General features: G+C 55.5%; 1 protein-coding gene and 1 long non-coding RNA gene across 5 annotated transcripts; one reads left to right on the top strand and one right to left on the bottom strand.

Moving 5' to 3' along the window:
• Window positions 1-6202: 6202 nt before the first annotated feature.
• LOC133054915 (leukocyte-associated immunoglobulin-like receptor 1) lies at window positions 6203-17610 on the bottom strand. 3 transcript variants are annotated; one of them, XM_061140334.1, is made up of 9 exons: window positions 16587-17610; window positions 16165-16200; window positions 11858-12175; window positions 11259-11309; window positions 10045-10164; window positions 9908-9950; window positions 9786-9823; window positions 9540-9592; window positions 6203-9135 (listed from the first exon to the last, which is right to left on the bottom strand). In XM_061140334.1, exons 1-9 carry the CDS (start codon window positions 16618-16620, stop codon window positions 8989-8991), a joined length of 840 nt encoding a protein of 279 aa, XP_060996317.1. In that variant the 5' UTR covers window positions 16621-17610; the 3' UTR covers window positions 6203-8988. The 3 variants fall into 3 exon arrangements, with proteins under 3 accessions (XP_060996317.1, XP_060996319.1, XP_060996318.1); XM_061140336.1 differs by lacking the exon at window positions 10045-10164; XM_061140335.1 differs by lacking the exon at window positions 11259-11309 and having other exon boundaries at window positions 10045-10155.
• On the top strand, window positions 15504-22299 carry LOC133054916 (uncharacterized). 2 transcript variants are annotated; one of them, XR_009692538.1, is made up of 5 exons: window positions 15504-15611; window positions 17634-17800; window positions 19359-19405; window positions 20384-20445; window positions 21084-22299. It is a non-coding gene; the product is annotated as an uncharacterized LOC133054916 (long non-coding RNA). The 2 variants fall into 2 exon arrangements; XR_009692537.1 differs by having other exon boundaries at window positions 20256-20445.
• Window positions 22300-22669: the final 370 nt, after the last annotated feature.

Below are 22669 nucleotides of genomic sequence, written 5' to 3'. Positions count from 1 at the left end.
TTTCCCAGACCAGGGATAGAACCCGTGTCCCCTGCACTGGCAGGCGGATTCTTAACCCATGGAGCCCCAGGGAAGCCCTAGATATCTATTTTACATAGTAGTGTGTGTCTGTTAATCTAGTCTCCTATTTTATCCCCTCCCCTGATCACTAGTTCTTTATCAGGAGGCTCCAGGTTTCGATAAGAGGTTCTGCCAGTGAGCGCTTGGTACCATTAGAACAAAACACAAATCCCTCTGGAAAAAGACTTTTTATACAATTTTCTATGACTCTTGACTCTTTTTTATAATGCAGAGAAATCATTCATTTTGACTATTTTATCTTTTTATCATACTATGAATCAACATACCACCTTTTTGGAATCAATGGTTTCCCACTGATGGGACTCTGCTGTGTATAACCAAATCACCGTTAGAAGCCTTATGGGGTGTATGGCCTGCCTCAGAAAATTAAAATGTGGAGACGTTAGATAGTACTGCATATAAATGAATGTACCATCATTGGCATGCATTAGTTTTGGGTGAGTGTGCATATGTGTGCAAGCCCATGTACATGTGTGTGCATGTATTTGTGTGCATGGGTGTGTGCACATGTGTGCATGTATGTGTAGATTAGCAGTGCAGTTCAGCAGAAGAAATGAAATGGCTTTTTAAAAATTAAATCTATACATTTTTAGTTGAAGGATAATTGCTTCACAGTACTGCACTGGTTTCTGCCAAACATCAACACGAATCAGAGAAATGGCGCTTTTTTAATATTTATTTATCTGGTTGCGCCAGGTCACGAGGGATCTTCGATCTTCTTTGGGACACTTGGGATTTTTGGTCTTCTTGCAGCTTGCGGGATCTTTGACTGTCCCACGTGAACTCTTAGTCATGTGGGATTCAGGTCCCGACCAGGGTGGAACGCGGGCCCATCGGGAGTGCTGAGTCCTACGCCGGACCAGCAGGGAACTCCCTGAAACGTCTTTACTTGCCTGTCACTGATCTGGTCCCCGGAGCGGCCCCCGCTTAATGGCAGGACACACACACACACACCGCCGGAGTTTGATACTTAGCCCCTGCCAACCAGTATAAACACACCCCATGGCATTTATTCCGCCCCTGTGTTTCCCTGTCCACGCTCCACCAGGACGGTACCCAGGGGAGAGGGAGCAGTCGTTAGCACTGCGGGGAAGACTCCGGGCCCCCGCAGGCGCTGGGTCCGAGCTGACCGGCCGCGCGGGCCTCGCTCACAGGCTGCTGGAGGATTACGTCTGCGGGCAGCGGTCGAGGGGGTCCAACCTCACTCTGCTCCCTGGGGGACCAGGGACCCTTCAGGTCATCGCGGTGAGCTCTTCGTCCCCAGGAGCTCAGCGTCTGAGCATCTGTCCCTGCCCCCTCACACCCAGGCGACGTCTCTCCTCCCACCACGACGGGGCCCACTCTGACCCCCGTCACTCACGTGAACACACCGGAGCCGGCAGGGTCGGAGCGCGAGGTGGAGCCTCGCTGCCTGACCACGCAGCACTGCCCGGCTCGTCCTCCAGGTGGCGCCCGGGGGCCTCAGAGCAGGAGGGGCCGTCCCTCCCCGTGGGAACGTCCTTGCACCCCAGCGCCCTGAGTCCATCCCCGGGCTCCGGAGGCCACAGGGTCGGGAAGAAGAGACTAGCCCTGACTGCCGGTTTCCGGTCCTCTCTCTGGGCCCGTCTTCTCTTCCCACCTGCTCCCCAGGTGGGAAAGGGTTTTCTTTTACCTTTGTCTTAATTTCTTCTAAACCCTGTCTGCTCCCTGCTGTGGGCTGGAATCATAAAAATCCTTCTTAGTGGGGCAGACAGCCATGAAACGGGCATGGAACCTCTCCGGGAATGCCAGCCCTTCACACTTCCCTCTGCTAAGCGCCCACCCATCCGCCTGTCTGCCTGGGGTCAGGGTCAGGCCAGCTTTTAGGGGAAATGCACCATTCTAACTGTGGTCATTAATTTATGTGTCAACCTGCCTGGGCTAAGGAGCCTCCAGTGCTGGTAAAAGCAGAATTTCTGGGCCTGTCTGCGAAGAAGACTCTGGAAGAGATGAGCTGAGAGAAGGGGTCCACCCTCACAATGTGGGCGGCCCCACCCCATCCCCCGGGGGCCCCACAGACCGAGCAGGGGCAGGGGGTGCATTCCCGCCTGTTCTTGAGCTGGGACGCCCAGCGGCTCCGGCCCTCAGACCCAGACCCCTGGTTCCCGCCTCCCCAGCCCCGGGCTGGGACTGACACCGCTGCGCTCCGGGTCTCGGCCTGCACACCTGCACTGACGCCGTCACACACCCACACTGACGCCGTCACACACGCACGCTGACGCCGTCACAAACCCGTGCTGACGCCGTCACACACGGACACTGACGCCGTCACACACGGACACTGACGCCGTCACAGACGCACGCTGACGCCGTCACAAACCCGCGCTGACGACGTCACACATGCACGCTGACGCCGTCACACGCCCGCGCTGACGCCATCACACATCCACGCTGATGCCGTCACACACGGACACTGACGCCGCCACCCATCCACGCTGACGTTGTCACATACTCACACTGACACCGTCACACACGCACGCTGACGCCGTCACACACGGATGCTGATGCCGCCACACACGCACACTGACACCGTCACACAACACGCTGATGCCGTCACACGCCCACACTGACGCCGCCACACACGGACACTGACGCTGCCACGCACGCACGCTGACGCCGTCACACACGCACGCTGATGCCGTCACACACGGACACTGAGGCTGCCACACACACACACTGACGCCACCACACACGGACACAGACGCCGCGCCACACACGTACGCTGACACCGCCACACGCCCACGCTCACGCCGCCACACGCCCATGCTGACGCGGTCACACACACTGACGCCGTCACACACCCACACTGACGCCGTCACACACCCACTCTGATGCCGTCACACACGCACGCTGACGCCGTCACACACCCACGCTGACGCCGTCACACACCCCTGCTGACGCCGTCACACACCCACTCTGACGCCGTCACACGCCCACGCTGACGCCGTCACACACACTGACGCCGTCACACACCCACACTGACGCCGCCACACACCCCCTCTGACGCCGTCACACACCCACTCTGACGCCGTCACACACCCCCTCTGACGCCGTCACACACCCACTCTGACGCCGTCACACACCCGCTCTGACGCCGTCTCACATGCACACTGACGCCGTCACACACCCACGCTGACGCCGTCACACACCCGCGCTGACGCCGTCTCACACCCCCTCTGACGCCGTCACACACGCACGCTGACGCCGTCTCACACCCACGCTGACGCCATCTCTCACCCCCTCTGACGCCGTCACACACGCACGCTGACGCCGTCTCACACCCACGCTGACGCCGTCTCACACCCCCTCTGACGCCGTCACACACCCACGCTGACGCCGTCACACACCCCCTCTGACGCCGTCTCACACCCACGCTGACGCCGTCTCACACCCCCTCTGACGCCGTCACACACCCGCGCTGACGCCGTCTCACACCCCCTCTGACGCCGTCTCACACCCACGCTGACGCCGTCTCACACCCCCTCTGACGCCGTCACACACCCACGCTGATGCCGTCTCACACCCCCTCTGACGCCGTCTCACACCCACGCTGACGCCGTCTCACACCCCCTCTGACGCCGTCACACGCCCACGCTGACGCCGTCACACACACTGACGCCGTCTCACACCCCCTCTGACGCCGTCTCACACCCACGCTGACGCCGTCTCACACCCCCTCTGACGCCGTCACACACCCACGCTGACGCCGTCTCACACCCCCTCTGACGCCGTCTCACACCCACGCTGACGCCGTCTCACACCCCCTCTGACGCCGTCACACACCCACGCTGACGCCGTCTCACACCCCCTCTGACGCCGTCACACACCCGCGCTGACGCCGTCTCACACGCACACTGACGCCGTCACACACGCACGCTGACGCCGTCTCACACGCACACTGACGCCGTCACACACGCACGCTGACGCCGTCTCACACGCACACTGACGCCGTCACACACCCGCGCTGACGCCGTCTCACACGCACACTGACGCCGTCACACACGCACGCTGACGCCGTCACACACCCGCGCTGACGCCGTCTCACACGCACGCTGACGCCGTCTCACACCCACGCTGACGCCGTCTCACACGCACACTGACGCCGTCACACACCCGCGCTGACGCCGTCTCACACCCGCGCTGACGCCGTCACACACGGACACTGACGCCGTCACACACGCACGCTGACGCCGTCACACACCCGCGCTGACGCCGTCACACACGGACACTGACGCCGTCACACACGCACGCTGACGCCGTCTCACACCCACGCTGACGCCGTCACACACCCGCGCTGACGCCGTCACACACCCACGCTGACGCCGTCACACACCCACGCTGACGCCGTCACACACCCCCTCTGACGCCGTCACACACCCACTCTGACGCCGTCTCACACGCACGCTGACGCCGTCACACACCCACGCTGACGCCGTCACACACCCACTCTGACGCCGTCACACACCCACGCTGACGCCGTCACACACGCACGCTGACGCCGTCACACACCCACTCTGACGCCGTCTCACACGCACGCTGACGCCGTCACACACCCACGCTGACGCCGTCACACACCCACGCTGACGCCGTCACACACCCACACTGACGCCGTCTCACACGCACACTGACGCCGTCACACACGCACGCTGACGCCGTCTCACACGCACACTGACGCCGTCACACACCCACTCTGACGCCGTCACACACCCACTCTGACGCCGTCTCACACCCACGCTGACGCCGTCACACACCCACGCTGACGCCGTCTCACACCCACGCTGACGCCGTCACACACGCACGCTGACGCCGTCTCACACGCACACTGACGCCGTCACCGCTCTCCTGGGTCTGCTCCTCCAGAGGGCGGGCCTGGGGCGGCCTCGCCACCTCCTGAACCCCGAGAGTCTGTCCCGTGATGGTCTCCTCTCACAAACCCCCATACCGCCGTGTGATGACCTGTCGGGCCTGGAGAGTGCTGAATAATACGGGAGTGGTGGGAAAACAACAGAGAGGAGCAGAGGGAGGCAGAGAGTGAAACAGAAACTGCGCACAAGAATGGAAGCGGAGGAACCACAGATGGACTCCCGAGTTAGGACGCATATCTGCAGGAACTGACCTCCCGTGCAAATAAGAAATGAAAGATCAGTACCAATAATGAGTTGGGGGCTGGGCACCCTCCTCTGAGCCAGGACAGAAACCTCCCGGCTGTGGAGATACAGCCCGCCATGCGGTCAGGGCAGGGCAGGTGTCCACGTGGGTCTGTGGCCCCGTCACTCAGAGCTGGCCGACCTTGGGCCAGTTACCTAATGTTTCAGTCCCTCGCTTCTTGCAGAAAAGTGGAGAAGAGAGTAGGACATTCTGTGGAGGGTTCTACCAGAGTTAAATGTGCCAGTGTTGGCACAGAACTAAAATAGCCATGGTAGGAGCTGGCTGAGGAGCCTGGAGAATCCCGTGGACAAGGGAGCCTGGTGGGCTGCTGTCCATAGGGTCGCACAGAGTCGGACACGACTGAAGCGACTTAGCAGCATCAGCAGGAGCTGGCTGAATCTAGGATGAATTGTTAAAATATGCTTCAGATGTATAAGGACATTTAAAATACCAGGCCTGTAAGAGGCGTGCAGGTTTCTTCTGTTTCTATTGAGAGCTAAAGACCACAATATCGACAACTGGACGCTGCCGCCCCCTAGCGGGATTTCGGGGTAAAGTTTCTGTTTTAATCCGAGCGGGAACGACAGTCTGACCCCCATAAGCAGGGCGGTGAGCACGCACACCGCTCAGCGGAATCGGGGCTCTCCTGGCTGCTTCTGGGGTGGAGGGGGTGTCCCTGGTTAACCTATACCTGGACCTGGGGTGACAAGGGCAGGTGGATAGTGGCCCAGATTGTGGACCCCCGTAAAGGAGGTGGTTGGGGTGTGGACCCTGGATTGACTGGTTTGTGTTTGATATGTGCGCCCGAGGAAGAGGATTCTTGCTCAGGAATTGGGGTAAGGGCGCAATGAGAGAGGCAGGAGACCTGTACAGTTGATTCAGGCGTATCACCAGCTCATCCAGGAAAACAGGTGTCTGGCGTCAGCCTTAAAATTCAAAGTCCAGTTTGGGTTGTTATTGTTTTATCCATTAGTATGAGTTTATTTAGGAATGGCAGAGGGATTGCAATTCAGGACATTCAAACTATGGCAAACCACAGTCAAATCCAGAGAACAAAGGAGAGGAATGTTACTTAACAGAGAAAAAGGAGGAAGCTGGAAGAGGCTGCTTTGAATCAAAGCCCCTTGAAGAAAAGCAAGCATTCAGGTCACTGATGGTTTCTCGTTGGCTGGGATGTGGCTGCTTCTCATTGCCTGGGCTATGGTTGTTTCTCATTGGCTGAGCTGTTGCTATTTTCTCCTTGGCTGAGTTGTTGCCATTTCTCATTAGCTGAGCTACTGCTCTTTCTCATTGACTGGACTGTTGCTGGGCCAGGAGAAAATCATCCTTCCGCTGCTGCCTAGTAAGATAACTGTCTTCCTGCCCAGAAATGTAAAGTAAGCTGCAACAGACGGGAGAGGCGAGAGAGCGCCCCTCTAGGCTTCCCAGCTCCGTTTTAAAGGTTTCCCTTTATTATGTTCACACCAGAATATGCCTGTATCACACCTGTTAAAGCATCAACTTTACCGGAACCCGGAACAGGCCTAATACAAGAGGTACGGGGAGCTGTACTCCACGGCATCCAGGCAGCCAGGCACCACACTCGGTGTGTGCCGCCAAGGTCGCCCAGGGCATCCGCGTCCGCCAGCAGAAGGACCAACAGTGAGCATCTCATGAGGGAGGGTTCAGGGCCAGGCCTGGAAGCAGCTCCGAGCACAGGCTCATTGTGAACGCCATCCCAGGACACACATAACCACAAGGAGGCTGGGAGATCGTCTCGCTGGGAGCCCAGGAAGGGAGGACACGGTGCTAGGCAGCCACAGTCCTGTCACACGGGCCCACCTGGCCCTATGGGCACCTGCGGGTCACACGGTGGGCATGCTTCTAGTCTCCCCTGCTTCCTACCCGACCTCCTCTTACATGGAGCTTCTAGGGACACAGGAAATAGACTCTCAGGAATTCATTCTTTCACAAGCTAGTGGAAACAGAAGGAAACATCCCTGCAAGGAGATGCGTAGAATTCAGAGTGAGGCATTCAAGCCCAGAGGAGCCCACAAACGGAGGTGGTGCTGCAGATGGACACCCACTCAGGTAGACAGGAACCAGCTGCTGTGTTACCTTAGCTTCTGTGTTACCTTAGCTGCAAAAGGGGTCGTTACAGGTGTGACCGAGTTAAGGCTCCGTCTTAAGGTTATTGAAGGGGAGATGACCTTGGATATTCTAGGTGGACCCAATGTAATCACCAGGGTTCTTACAAGAGAGAAGCAGGAGGGTCAGAGAGTGAGGAGGTGAGAGGTGACCACAGAAGCAGGAGTCCTAGTCAGAGGGAGGAGCCGAAGATGGAGGAAGGGGCCATGAGCCAAGGAGTGCAAACGGCCCCCAGATGCTGCAAAAGGTAACAGAATGGAGCCTCCCCTGGAACCTCCAGAAGGAACACAGCCCTGCCCACCCCGGATTTCAGCCTCTTGTAACTGATCTCAGACTTCTGACGTCCTGGACTGTGGGGTAATACGCTGCATTGTTTGGTGCCGCTATGTGAGTGGTAATTTGTTACAGCGACACTTATATGCCTGTTGGGATGAATGGCCTCCAATCCCAAACCTGATGGGCATTAGCCTGGTGAGGGGTGAAGGTCAGGTCAAGGACAGTGTCCTACGCCTGCTGGGGCCTCTCCTGTTTGGGGAATGATGGCGTCCAGTGGGGATGAACTGGCGGGGGGCGGGGGGTGGGAGATGGGGGCCTGCCTGTTCCTCGGGGTGGACCTAAAGCCTGAGGGGCCCTCCCTGTGCAGTCATGGCCTCACGAGCTCCCTCGGCCAGCCCATCGTGTCCATGTGTGTGGGTGTCTGCATGAGTGTATGCGTGTGTACAGTGTGTGCATATATGTCTGTGTGTGTATATGTGCATTCAGGGGGTATGTATGCATGTACACCCTTTACACTGTGCTGGTGTGTTTGGGTACATATGAGTGCATCTGTGCATGCATGGCTGTGTGCTTGTGAAGGCATGGGAGCTGTATGCAGGTGGGGCAGCTCTGCGCCTTCACCCAGACACAAGTCCCCTCAGACACACTCTTGGGTCAGAAAACACTGATTGTCTTGTTTTTGTCTTGTTTCCCTCACTGAGTTTTGGGGGACGGTGGAGGCAGAGACTGGGACCTAGAACCTGTGTACCCAGCGCCGCATGAAGGGCTGACGCACTTGGACCTGTGAGAACATTGACTGATGAACAAGGTGAAGTGTGAGCCAGAAAACTGGGCATCAGCTACCAGCCACCTGAGTGCATCCCAGATTCAAGATCCCCACCCGAACTCTAGGAAGGTTTGTAGAGTCAGCTGAGAACACAAAACAGATCTCCAGGGCCAGTGGAAGATTCACAGGACATGTCTGAAGTCCACTGGGCAGCTGTAGGGACATAGCTGGGTCACTGGAAACAGCCAAGCACCATACCTGGGTCTCTGGAAACAGCCAAGCACCACACCTGGGTCTCTGGAAACAGCCAACAAACACCATAGCTGGGTCTCTTGAAACAAGTGCTACATCTCTCCAAGGAGCTAGTTGACTGCAGCAGGGACCACATGGATACTGAATCTCCTAGAAGTTGACTGCGGGTCTCAGGACTCTAGCTTTTGCCTGCAGGAGAATTGACTGGATGTCTTTCCAGAAAGGAATCATTCCACAGGGAAACCATCCCAATGTCCACTTCAGGCTTTTGCAAGTGTGACTTCCTGCATATTTAGGGCAGAGGCCAGGTGGGCACGGGGTCAATGTCTGGCAATGGTTGCATACGTGCTGGACTCGGCCAGGGGCTCTGTGGATGGCGGGGACACAGCTCTGGCCGCCCTCTGGGTGAGGGGCTTGTGGTTCAGCTGGGCGTAGGTCACCTCTTGGGGGCCTCCTGCAGCAGGGGTCTGAGGATAAAGAGGCAGGGTGGGTTTGGGTGGCAGAGTGAGGGCATGTCACCTCCGCAGTGAGGACACAGAAGACAGTGTGGCTTCTGTCCCTCTCTCTTGGGGTCCCTCCCTCTGGGGGAGTCTGACCACCATGAGAAGCCCGTGTGGTGAGGATGTGAGATCCTGCCCACTGCCGGGGGACTGAGCGTCGTGGAAGTGGATCTTCCAGCCCCAGTCGAGCCTCTGATGAGTGCAGCCCTGCTCAGCATCTTGACGGCAACCTCAGAACAGACCGTGAGGTCAGAACTACCCAGCCGATGCGATTCCAAGTTCCTGGCCCAAGAACCTGAGATGATTCTGTTAAGCTGCTAAATTCCAGAGGCTTTGGTTCAGAGCACTAGCTGATGAATGCAAGCACTTACCGAGGTGCCCACCTCTCCGTCCATGTCAGGAAATCTGTCAACGCTGGCCACATCTGAAGGGGAGGAGGACAAAGGCTCAGTTCTCTGAGGTGGAGCTTAGGAGACACACATGCCTGACCTCACAGCTTCATATTTCATCTCCTCCCCACCTGCAATGTCCTGGAATGCTTCACCCCCACACTGCTTCCTGCATGCCCTGAACCCCTGCCTCACCTCCCCAGACCTGTCCCCCATCCTTGTCTTTACCTGGGGTCCCATCTAGGACATCCACAGCTGGGCTGAGCCTGAGGAGAAAGAACATGTGAGCCCTGAGGGCTGTCTGGGGGCAGAGGACAGGTGGACTGGGAGGTCATCACCAGATTCCTCACCTCCCCTGGTGTCTCTGCTCCTCGTCGTTGCTTCTGGGCCGTCCTGAGGAGAGTCAGGTGTGAATTAAGAGGAGAAGCCTTCTTTCCAGCACCCCCAAACGGCCTGCCCGGCCACCCCACCCTGTCCCTGAGACTACCTCGTTTTCTCTGGTGCTGATGATGGAGGAGGAGAAGGACCAAGAGGAAGAGAAAAAGGAGAAAGGCCACAGAGACCCCGATGAGAATATAAACCTGCTCCGTCGACAGGCCTGTGGGAGCTGGGAGGGTGGAATCAGATTATCAGCAGTACGCCCTTATGGAGCACCTGCTGCTTACCACCCCCACACACACTTGCTGGGTGCTTGTGGTGTTCACACTCACATATAGAGCTCTCACATGCACACCAGTCCTGTGGCTTGGGACTTGCCACCCCCCGCTTTACAAAGCCGGGTCTGAGAGCTGAAGCCCTGTGTCCACAGCGCATTGGCAGAGCTGGAATACTACCAACACCAAAGCCCATTTTCTCCCTCTTTCCCCAAAGAGCACACACCACGAGGAAGGAAGAAAATATTTCCTCATATGAGTAAGATCAGCACTTCTCCAGGCTCAGGCAGTGCTGCGGGGTCGGTGCATTTACTCCCGGTTTTGCACACGAGCAACGAGGAACGTGGACGGATTGGGTGATTCGATTTGCTCCGGGGCCCAGAGCTGCGAAGGGCGGGACTGGATCCAGGCAGTCTCGGTGATGGGTTCTGCTCTGGACATGAGTCTCCACAGCGTGAAATGGGAGGGAGGGAGCGAGATGGAAGGGGGCTGAGCTGGACTCCTACACCTGGCGGGTCCAGGGCCTTCCGGGAGGGCAGGTCTGCCCTCTGGGCTGCTCAGGCATAACCATCAGCGGTCCCTTCCTTTGGCTCCCAGCCCCCGGTCCCTCTCTCAGTGCGGAGCCGGGCCCGCCCTGGACTTGACCACAAGGGGGCGGTGCGGAGCGGCGGCCAAACCCCCGAGTCTGGGGTCCAGTCTGGCTGCTCTGGGCTGGTTCCTCCCTTCCAATCCCTGGGCCTTTGGACAAGAACCTGCAAGCTCCTTTCGGAAAAGGGGCGGAGGCTCTGAGAAGGTCCGGGAAGTGCCGCCCACGATGGGCCGTCCTGGTATGACTCCATCAGGGGCCCGGTGCAGGGTCATCCAGCCTCGTGGGTGCTGTTCCCGGGGTGCTTAGGAGTCAGAGACACCCCGGTGCCCTGCGCCTGCCAGCCCGTGCTGAGCTCCCACAGTCCCTGAGCCAAGCCCGGGAGAGGGCTGCACCCTGATCCCAGCACAGATCCTCCCCCCCCACCCCAGACACCCCTCCAGGCGGGGTTCAGCTACTCACCAGCGGAGGAGCAGCACTGAGCGGTGGAGGAGCTGCCGCCTCCAGGGGGTCCTGTGACGGTGGGGGGACAGGAGAAGGGCTGGTGCTGTGTGTGGGCTGCCCAGGGTCTGTCCCACTCAGCCTGGCGCCTCTCCATCCTGAGCATCTGACCACGGGCCACCCACGGCCTTCACTCAACCCCGGACAACACCCCGAGACTCCTGAGAAAATGGGGCCGGGGCCAGGCAAGGCGGAGCCCACTGCTCCATCGTGCTGGGGTCACACCCTCTGCACCTCCCGGAGCGTGCCCCGCATCACTGCCCAGACTCTTCATGGTGACCTCCTCTGAGGGGGGTGGTCAGAGTGTGCAGGACGGACCCCGACTCCAGGACACCCTGGGGGCTGACCACACACAGGACACGGACGGCCTCACCCCAAAGGTGCCCTGAAGTACCATCCAGCCCTGGTTAGGGGTCCCTGACTTGCCCGGTGAGACCAGGTTCGGGGAACTGAGCCAGGCGTGGAGGCAGGGGACGCGTGGGCAGAGGGAACAGAGGCAGAGGGCCTGGGGGCGGGGGTGGGGCCGGTGGGCAGAGGGCACAGCGGGGCCCTGGGCATGCCTGTAGGCAGGGCAGAGACGGCCTCCTCGGTCCCCTCCAGGCTCAGGGTCTCGCTGCGCTCAGACCAGCTGGACTCTGTTCCATAGATGCAGCAATAACGCCCGACGTTGTCTTTATGCAGGGCGGTGATGTGAAGTCTGGCCTCCGTCTCCTGTTCACCTCCGGACGTGACAGCCACATCCGTGTAGTTGTGTCTATTGTCCTTCTCCAGGCGGAAGGTCGTAACTCCGGCAGGGCCCCGGCACACGATGCTCACCGGCCGCCCCCAGGGCACCACAGAGCCCGGCTCAGCTGAGATGGAGGGTCTGGGCAAGGTCCCTGGGAGGGGAGAGCAGGACCCCACAGTCTGTCGTGAGACCAGCACAGGACGCAGTTCTCTCATCTTAGTGGAGAATCAGCACAAAATACAATCCACTCGTTGTAGTGGAGAATCACCACAAAATACAGTCCACTCATCTTAGTGGAGAATCACCACATGACACAACCCACTCATCTTGGTGGAGAATCACCACACAACACAACCCACTCATCTTGGTGGAGAATCACCACACAACACAACCCACTCATCTTGGTGGAGAATCACCACACAACACAACCCACTCATCTTGGTGGAGAATCACCACACAACACAACCCACTCATCGTAGTGGATAATCACCACACGACACAACCCACTCATCTTGGTGGAGAATCACCACATGACAAAATCCACTCATCTTAGTGGAGAATCACCACACAACGCAATCCAGTCACTTTGGTGGACATCACCACACAACACCAACATCAACAAAGGTCCGTCTGGTCAAGGCTATGGTTTTTCCAGTGGTCATGTATGGACGTGAGAGTTGGACTGTGAAGAAAGCTGAGCACTGAAAAATTGATGCTTTTGAACTATGGTGTTGGAGAAGACTCTTAAGAGTCCCTTGGACTGCAAGGAGATCCAACTAGTCCATCCTAAAGCAGATCAGTCCTGGGTGTTCATTGGAAGGACTGATGCTGAAGCTGAAACTCCAATACTTTGGCCACCTGATGGGAAGAGCTGACTATTGGAAAAGACCCTGATGCTGGGAGGGATTGGGGGCAGGAGGAGAAGGGGACGACAGAGGATGAGATGGCTGGATGGCATCACTGACTCAATGGACGTGAGTTTGAGGAAACTCCAGGAGTTGGCGATGGACAGGGAGGCCTGGCGTGCTGCAGTCCATGGGGTCGCAAAGAGTCGGACACCGCTGAGCGACTGAACTGAACTGAACAACACAATTCAGTGGAGATCACCACACGACACAATTTACTCTCTTGCTTCTTTTTCTTTTTGGAAACTTGCAAAGTTGTACAACGTTCACCACAATCCAGTTTCAGAATGCTCCCATCACCCCCGCAGTGGACAGCCCCACCCCCACGCCCGCCCCAGGAGCAGGTGAATTCCCGTCACTGCAGTTAGTTTCCCATTGACGTAAGGACCCTGAGACTTGGTCACATCTCGCTCAGGGTGACATGGGAGGTGACAGAGCAGCTGGGGGCCTGGACATGTCTGCTGGGGGTGGGGGGCGGCTCCCTCCATGCCCACAGCCACTCCAGAGAGAGGGGGAGGGGACACAGGGTGGGAATGAGCAGGTCATTCCTGGGACGAGGAAAGCAGGGCTCTGAGTGGGTAGGAGTGACCTGGGCTGGGTCTGAAGGGAAGGGCAGCTGCCTGTCCTGGGAGAGACTGTGTGTCGGGGGATAGGTGTATGTGCAGGTGTGGCGGGGGATGGGTGTATATACGTGTGTGTGTGTGTGTGTGTGTGTGTGTCTGTGTGGGTATGTGTGTGTGTGGGTGTATGTGTGTGCGGGTGTATATGTGTGTGCGTGTGTGGGTGTGTGTATGTGTGTAGGGGTGTGTATGGGTATGTGTGTGTGTGCAGGTTTGTGTGTGTGCAGGGAGGGTGTACGTGTGCGTGTGCATGTGCATGGGGGGGATGTGGATGGGTTATGTGTATGGGTGTGTGTATGTATGTGGGGGGCTTGGGGTGTGGGTATGAATGTGGGGTGTGTGTGTGTGTGCAGGTATGTGTGTATGCATGCGTGCAGGTGTGTGTGGGGTGTATGTGTGCAGGTGTGTGCATGTGTGTGTGGGTGTGTGTGTGGGTGTGTGCAGGTGTCAGTGTTGTGTGCAGGGGTGTGTGGGGTGTGTATGTGTGTGTGCAGGTGTGGGGGTGTGTGCAGGTGTGTGTGTGGGGTGTATGTGTGCAGGTGTGTGCATGTGTGTGGAGGTGTGTGTATGGGTATGTGTGTGTGCAGGTGTGGGGGTGTGTGCAGGGGTGTGTGTGTGGAGGACCTGGAGCACAGCTCTGGTCCCATAGGCCCCAGGGGGTGAGGGTCTCTGTGTCCACTCCGCAGCACCCGGGCGAGCCCAGAATCTGAAGGGTGGGCACCGGCTGGAGACCAGGAGAGCGGGTGCTGTGGTTCAGGTTCAGAGGCAGTCTGCTGGCATAGCCACCTCGCTCAGGGGAGGCCAGGCTTTTGTTCAGTCCAGGCTATCAGCGGATGGATGAGGTCCACCCACATTGTGGACAAAACCCAATGATTTAAATGTTAAGACCATCCCAAAACATCCTTGCAGACACACCCAGAATGTTTGACCACGTAAATGACCATGGGCCAGCCGAGAAGACACAAAATTAAATACCACAAATTCCACCATCCCCCACAGCATCAACTTGACACCTGTGTGCACCTCCTGAAACCACACCTAACCTCCAAATAAAGACAACAACGTGAGTGAGTGAGTGAGGACTGAGCTCGGCCGGCCCCTGTCTCTGTGGGGACTTCACTGACTCTGAAGCCAACCTCCTGCTTCAGGGCTGCAAGCCCCCACCACACCCCCCACTGCACCCCCACCCAGATGAGATATGTGGGGTTTCCAGAAGCCTCAGTGACAAGGACACAGAAGTACACTGGGATGGAGGCAGAGAATGCTGAGAAAACCCAGGGATGGTCTCTGCAGACTCACCCCGGACACAGCGACCCTCACCCGCCAGGGAATGTGGGACCAGACCTGTGCTCCAACTCCTCCACACACATGCACATACACGCACGCACACACACGCACGCACATACACATGTATACATGTGTGCACACACATCCACACACCCACATATACACATGCACATACACACACCCACACACCCCTGCACACACATGCACCCATGCACATACACACACATACACATGTGCACACACATATACAGACACACACCCACATATACACATGCACATACACACACCTGCCGACATACACACACACATGCACCCGCATATGCACACAGATACACACTACACACACACATACACACAATCTGCCCACATACACATACACCCATATACACACACACCTGCCCACATACACACACACACACAAGCACCTGCATACACACACACCCTTCACTTCCCTGTCCTGCAGACTGTTCCCCTTACCTCACACTTTCACACCCAGGACAGGCGGCTGCCCCTCAGACTCAGCAACACAGACTGGGAGACCTCCCCTCGCTCACCCCCTCCCACACCCCCTCCCTCACCCCTCACCCCCCCTCTTTCTTTCCACCACATCTAGTCCCGCCCATCCATTTACTGATGCCTGCATGTGCCTCTGGTTTCACAAATACAGGAAACACCCCGGCGCCTGCCCCCTTGGGGCTGACAGTCCAGAGGGACGACAGACGTTCACAAATGTTGTGCGAACCCATGGGTACGGGCGGTGATGCGTGCCCTGGGGGTGAGTGTGGGAATCTCAGGGAGGGGGGCAGACGGGAGGCCGAGCTGCCCCCTCGGGGGTCGAGGGAGGGGGTTCCTGAGCTGAGCAGACGTGGAGGATGGTCTGGGCTGAAGGGCAGGGTGGAGGGGTCACCGTGGGGAGGGCCGGGCTGGGCGGGGAGATTCAGAAAGTGAAAGAAAACCCAGTGAGTGGCCAGCCTCACGGGGGTGTGCAGGGGAGGCTGGAGGAGAGGGGCAGCCTCACGGGGGAGTGCAGGGGAGGCTGGAGGAGATGGCGGGCCGCCTGCCAGGGCAAGTGCTGTTCTCTGCAGGGGGCTGCGGGGGGCGGTCTGGGCTTACCCGGGGCGAGCTCGCGGGCTCAGCCTGGTCCTGAGGGTCGGGTCGTCACTGTGGGGCCATCGAGGGCAGAGAGGGGACAGGGGAGACCTGGGCCAGGGTCCCACACTGGGGCTGTTAGCAGCTCGGGGTATAAGCCAGGGCCCCCAGACCCCCAGGGTTCACTCCGCTCTCATCGAGGTCCGCCTTGGGGAGACAGGGGTTTGGGGGAGACTCACCCTGCTGGGTGCAGGCCATCTGGGCCAGACAGAGCGCTGAAAGAGAAGCGCTAGTGAGAAGATGCCCACCTCGCGGTTTCCTCAGGGGCTGCAGTCCCGGGGCCTCCAGGAGCCGTGGGGTGGGCGGGCGTCTTCCCATGATGTCCCAATGCCCGCCCCCGCAACATTACATCTGAATACAAGACGTCTCCTGGCTCTGAAGTAATCTCAGAGAGCCCCGACCCTCCTCCAGGCTAGCCCGGCTCAGTCTGCACTCACCCCACACCCGACCCCACGTCCAGGACCAAACCTTCCCCTTCACTTTGGTCTGGGCAAACGGGGATGGAGAGGGAACCGCGTTGCCCAGGCGCCTCCTGGGCTGGAGACAGGGCTGAGCGGAGCCCCTCTGCCCCGGAATCCGGCCCCGGCACCCCCGGACTCACCCAGGCCCAGGAGGGTGGAGGGCCCGCGCGCCATGGCCCAGCCCTGTCCCGGGGCGTCCTGGAGTCGGTGCTGAGGGACAGAGCCTGCAGCCCTCAGAAGAAGGGGATGTGCCACCGGCCTTTCTGGGGCCGTTTCCACACCAACAGCCTCACACAAAGGGGAAGAGCGCCCTCCCCGCCCGGCACACTTCCCGCTCAGGGGCCGCAGCGCCCCTTAGCTGTTCCTCCCTCTGGGCCCCCACGAGGTTCAACTTCTCTCCGGGTGCACCCCGAGGGGGGAGCCCCGTTCTCCACCCGTGAGCAGAACACGCTTTGTGCAGCACGCCGACTTGACCGTCAGTCCCGACTCTGTTCTTGGGCAAAGAGTTACATCACTTTATGCCAACGGTTCCTCGTGTTGAAAATGGAGAACCCCGACATCCTCCTCTGAGTGTTTAATATTGCGATATATGGTACATTCCTGGAGGGATCGAGTGCATTAAAAATATCTTATCACGTGGGTTCTCTGCCCGTTTCCCGGGCCGTGCTGGAACCGGGGGAGGCGGGGCTGGCCCATGAGCACACACAAAATCCCAGTGCTGAGTGATGGGGAGACAGATCTCGGGACCTGGCCCTGGCCCGGGGCTTGGCCCCGGTGGGGCCCCCAGCTGGGTGCTGAAATGAGAGCAGGGCCGGGGGTGGGAGGGCGTGTGTGCACATGGAGCCCGCAGGACAGGAGCCCCGTCGTGGAATCCTTTGTCCTCTGTCCCCGAGGCCAGGGAACAGCTGCTTCTCCTGGAAGGAGCTCCGCCAGACGGTGATGGCGTTTTCCACAGCAGCCGGGGCTCAGTCTCCTATTAACAGAAACCTAGTTCTATCTGAGGGGCTGTGCTCCCACCCTGGACTGGGGAAGGGGGAGTGGAGAGGATGCAGTTTGGGTCTAAGGCAATCCAACAATCCCATTTGCAGTGACTGGTCCAGAGGGGGCCACAAGACCGTGGATCGTCAATAATACTTAATGTGGAATATATCAGGGTTTCTGGAGTCACATTTCTCTCTTATTAACAGAGGGTCTCATAAGACGTTTGCCTCTTTTAATCCTGTCCATGAGCAGCTATATGATGATGATGTGATATCTGGAGCTGCAACAGCCATCTTGCAGCCATAAGGCAACAAGCTTGACTACAACAGCAGAGATACTGAACACACTGAGGTGAAAGAATACAAGATCTAAGGTTTGTAGGAACTCCTGGAATTGCTGAAAAAGCCTTGCGACTGCCTACCCCTGGAATTCTTAATAAGTAAAGAATAACTGTGCTAGATTTTCTGTCAAATATCAGACTAAATCTACGGACCACACTGCATCTTAAAATAATAACTGTTTTATTGATAGCTCAGTGGTAAAGAATCCGCCTGCCAGTGCAAGAGACACAGGTTCAATCCCTGGTCTGGGAAGATCCCACATATTGCAGAGCAGCTAAGCCCTTGTGCCCTTACTATTGAGCCTGTGCCCTAGAGCCTGTATTCCAGAACAAGAGAAGCCACCACAAAGAGTGCAGAGTGCACTGCAACTAGAGAGTAGCCCCCTGTTGTCACTAGAGAAAAACCCACACAGCTTCAAAGACCTAGCACAGCCAGAAATAAATGAATGATTTAAAAAGCAATCGTAACTACTTTAAAAACTAAAACTGCTTTATAGAGTATTTTAAAGGTTGTCTTAAATGCCTCAAAGAAATGAAAGCTCAGCAAAGGTTATATGGTCAAAATGAAAAGACGGTATTCCCTGGAGCCAGGTTGAATGCTGGACATGACTGTCACCTTGACAGTGATGATTCAAGTTTTAGTTTCATGACCTGGCTGAGGGTAGTGGCTAGAGGCTAAAGTGTGAGGCTAGTGAAGTCAAGGCTAGAGTAAAGTCAACCAGGATGACCCTGGCTGACTGAGATGAACACCAACACAGCCCCATGTAACTGCGTCTTTCTGGCCTCTCTGTGTGTGTCTCTCCCTCGCTCATGGTCATTAGTGGCTTTTATCAGCTTTATTAACAGATATCTTGCAGACAATTAACCACAGCCATTAAATATGGGCGTGTCCACTGTGGATCTATGGGTCTACAGCACAGAATTGGAGTCAACAATGCCAAGGTATCTGAGGGCATGCTCCCTGTTTCCAGGAGACTCCGCTGCAAAGCTCCCCTCAAGTTTTCCAGATTAGCCCACACCTCTGTTTTCCCCTCAGGGCTTCCCTGGTGGCTCAGATGGTTAAGATTCTGTCTGCAATGCAGGAGACCTAGGTTCAGTCCCTGGATTGGGAAGATCCCCTGGAGGAGGGTACGGCAACCCACTCCAGTATCCGTGCCTGGAGAATCCCATGGACAGAGGAACCTGGGGTCACAAAGAGTCGGACACGAATGAGCGACTCAACAACAAGACATCAGAGGCAGAAACAAAGCAAGCTGAAAAACGCGCTGTCTGTGGTGTGTTGGACCAGAACAGTCCGACAGTTCTGTATCTCAGCGAGTACGTAGGACCAAGCAGTTTTCTTTCTGCTCTGTGTGGGTCTCTCTGTTCTGCCCTGGGTTGGGCAGAGAAAAGAACAGGGCTTCCTGAAACTGTTCTACAGGAAACCCAATGCTATATTAGGCAGCCCTCATCCCCTAACTACTCCCTGACGTGAACTACACCTTGGCCCCAAGCCTCCTATCCAAACTGGCCATGATTTGGTTTTACAACTGTAAACTCATATCAAAGCTTTTAAAACCTTTTTTACTTTTCTTCTTTCCTCAACTACCAGGTCTTATGATGATGGTGATATATAATACTCCTTTACCTACTAAATATGTAAGTACATTATTCTCATAAAAAAGAAAAATTGTGGGGCTTCCCAGGTGGTCCAGTGGTTAAGGATCCACTTGCCAATGCAGGGACATTTGATCCCTAGTTTGGTCCCTAGTCTGGGAAAATCCCACACGCCACGGGGCAACTAAGCCCGTGCAACACCGCTTGAGCCTGCCTGCTGCAACTGCTGAAACCCAAGCATGCTAGAGCCCGGGTCCCACCACAAGAGCAGCCACCGCAGGGAGAAGCCTGCACCACAATTAGAGAGAGCCTGCAACCAAAACACGTACAGATTCACAGGATTACTTCAACCAGAATTGTGACTCAGTATCACTCACAGCGATAATAATTACCTTGGTGAAAGTCAGTGAGTTGCTAAGTGTATCTTGCAATTCTGTATAATGAGCAATGTAAGATACACATAAAAACTCTTTCTTGAGGGCTTTATCTAAAATCCTCTTATTTGTTGGCCAAATAAAATTTCTGCCTTTCCCTCTGTCTCTCTCTCTGTATTTCTGTCTCTGCTGGCGTCTCTCTGTCTCTCTATCTCTCCCTCTGTCTGTCTTCCTGTCTCTCATTGTCTCTGTGTCTCCATCTCTCTGTCACTCTCTATCTCTATCTCTCCCTCTGTCTCTCTCTGCATTTCTGTCTCTGCCAGTGTCTGTCCCCCTCTCTCTCTCTCCAACTCTCTGTCTCCCTCTATCTCTATCTCTCCCTCTGTCTCTCTCTGCATTTCTGTCTCTGCCAGTGTCTGTCCCCCTGTCTCTCTCTCTCTGTCTCTGCCTTCCTCCCTCCTGCCCTCTTGCTCGCTCTCTCTTCCTCCTGACCCGTCCTGAACTTTGCTTCCTTACAGGCAGCCCTGCAGCCCTAGGCCCTGGGAATAGTACAGTTTCACTCGACAGATGCATTCAGTGGTGTGTGGAGCAACCAGCTCAAGCCAGTTCCTAACAGCTGACTGTGAACATCCCTCCCCCACTGCAGGTTCAGTGATCTCACTTTTGAGGCTTGACGTGAGCCACACTGTATTTACTCCCCAGAAACTGGTGAGTGCTACAGATCACTTGCTTTCTTTCATAGACGTAACTGTTACACATTTCCCATTACCCTGCTGGGCAGTTTCCAAAGGCCACCTTAAAGAAAATTAAACAGGACAGGGAGGACTTCCCTGGTGGTCCAGTGGGTAATGAACCTGGCCTGCAATGCAAGAGACACGGGTTCCATCCCTGGTCTAGGAAGATCCCGCGGGCAACTAAGCCCATGAACCGCAACTACTGAAGCCCGCATGCCTTAGAGCCTGTGCTCCACGGCAAGAGAAGCCATTGCAATGAAAAAAAAAAAAAAAAAAAAGAACATGGAAAGAAACCCTCTGTGACATCCCCATCCAAAAGGAAAACTGACAAAATCCTGTCTATATCCATGGTTTCCCGCAACATGGTTGCGGGTTTCAGTGAGGTTCCTTCCTCATTGAAAGCAGCCAACATCTAAAATCGTGTGTTCAAGTTTCTCTTGAATTTTTGTAAATACAGTGTGACCACATATATACATATATGCGTGTGTATGTATATACGTACGTGTGTTCATTGTTGTTTTTAACTTTCTGACCCAGTAGAGTTTTGAAAATGATGTTTGAAATCAGATATGGAGTAAGCGTGGACTAATGTTCTATTTCTTTGACTACAAGATGGCGGAGTAGACGGATGTGAGCTCCTCTCCTGTGAGAACCCCACAAACTGCAACTCGCTGCCCAACAACCATCGACAGGAGAATGTCGGATCCCACCAAAAACAGATACTTTGCCAACAAAGGTCCGTCTCATCAAGGCTATGGTTTTCCCAGTGGTCATGTATGGATGTGAGAGTTGGACTATAAAGAAAGCTGAGCACAGAAGAATTGGTGCTTTTGAACTGTGGTGTTGGAGAAGACTCTTGAGAGTCCCTTGGACTGCAAGGAGATCCAACCAGCTCATCCTAAAGGAAATCGGTCCTGAGTGTTCATTGGGAGGACTGATGCTGAAGCTGAAACACCAATATTTTGGTCACCTGATGTGAAGAACTGACTCATTGGAAAACACCCTGATGCTGGGAAAGATTGGGAGAATCCCAGGGACAGAGGAGCCTGACGGGCTATGGTCTATAGGGCTCAAAAGAGTTGGACACAACTGAAGTGACGAACACACTGCCTTCTTTTGGTGCTCATCTGTTGGTGAAGAATTCAGTTTTTCGTTGCCTGAAATTAATGTCTTTATCTCACCTCCAATTTTGAAGTTTTCTCCTGCTGTAGAGTTCTAGGTTGGCATTTATTTTTTAGCACTTAAATATGGCATCAGTTTTGTTTCAAATGACTGCAGGTCTTCTCATTGCTCCTTTGAAAAGAATGTGTCCTTTTTCTCTCAGTGCTTTTAAGACTTTGCCTTTGGAGTTCAGCAATTTTCCTCTGATGTGTCTCCATGTGTGTGTTGACTTTTACTGAAGTCTAATAGATTAAAATTGGACATGTAGAATGCACAGCTTGACGAATCCTCACAGAATCAGCACTCCTAGGTTTTCCAGTAACTTCTCTCCAAAGGTAATGACTTTGCTGACTTCAACAGCATGGGTTAAATGTGCGTGTTATGGTTCTTTATCTCAGCGTGAATATTCTCTGCAGTCTGTGTGTGTGTGTGTGTGTGTGTGTGTGTGTGTGGCTTCCTCTGCTCAACCGAATATTTTAAGATTTGTCCAACACCCTGGGTGCTGTGGAGTGTTTTATTGTGTGAATCACCACCACGCGTACATCCCCCCTAGTGTAAAGAGGCATTTGCTTAGCTTCCAGTTTACGTTAGGATGGAAAGTGTTGCTTTGAATGTGTTAATTCATGTCCAGTGGTGAGCGTATACGTGCGTTTCTGTTGGAATAAACCTCGGACTGTAATTGCCGTGTGTTGTGTATTTATTCAGTTCTAGTAGGCACTTCTGAATATGTTTTGCAGTGACAGCATCAGTTCACACTCTGAGCATTCTGGTTACCCCACATCCTCACTGGTCCCTCTGCTTTCCCACCTTCTTATTTTTGCCCCCCTGTGAAGGCTGGTGGTACCTTTGTGGTATTACTTTGCATGTCTCTGGTAACTAATGCATTTGGGAACATTTTCCTATGGCTTTTGGTCATTTGAATATTCAACCGATTTTGTGAAATGTCTGTTTGAGTCATTTTTCTCATTTCCTCATTTTAGATAATTGAATTGACTTTTTTAAACTAAACAGCAGGAAGCTTTCTCTTTTTCTTATTA

This window comes from Dama dama, chromosome 4, assembly GCF_033118175.1.
Source record: "Dama dama isolate Ldn47 chromosome 4, ASM3311817v1, whole genome shotgun sequence".
Lineage (NCBI taxonomy): Eukaryota > Metazoa > Chordata > Mammalia > Artiodactyla > Cervidae > Dama > Dama dama.
This window is presented reverse-complemented; position numbering and strand designations above follow the sequence as displayed.

Coding starts and splice junctions, on each gene's coding strand:
- LOC133054915 (XM_061140334.1), bottom strand. CDS start 16,620: ATGGCGCGCGGGCCCTCCACCCTCCTGGGCCTGG. Junction 12,176..16,164: donor GATGGCCTGCACCCAGCAGG/GTGAGTCTCCCC, acceptor CTCCCCTCCCAG/GGACCTTGCCCAGACCCTCC. Junction 9,593..9,785: donor TGTCCTAGATGGGACCCCAG/GTAAAGACAAGG, acceptor CCTCCCCTTCAG/ATGTGGCCAGCGTTGACAGA.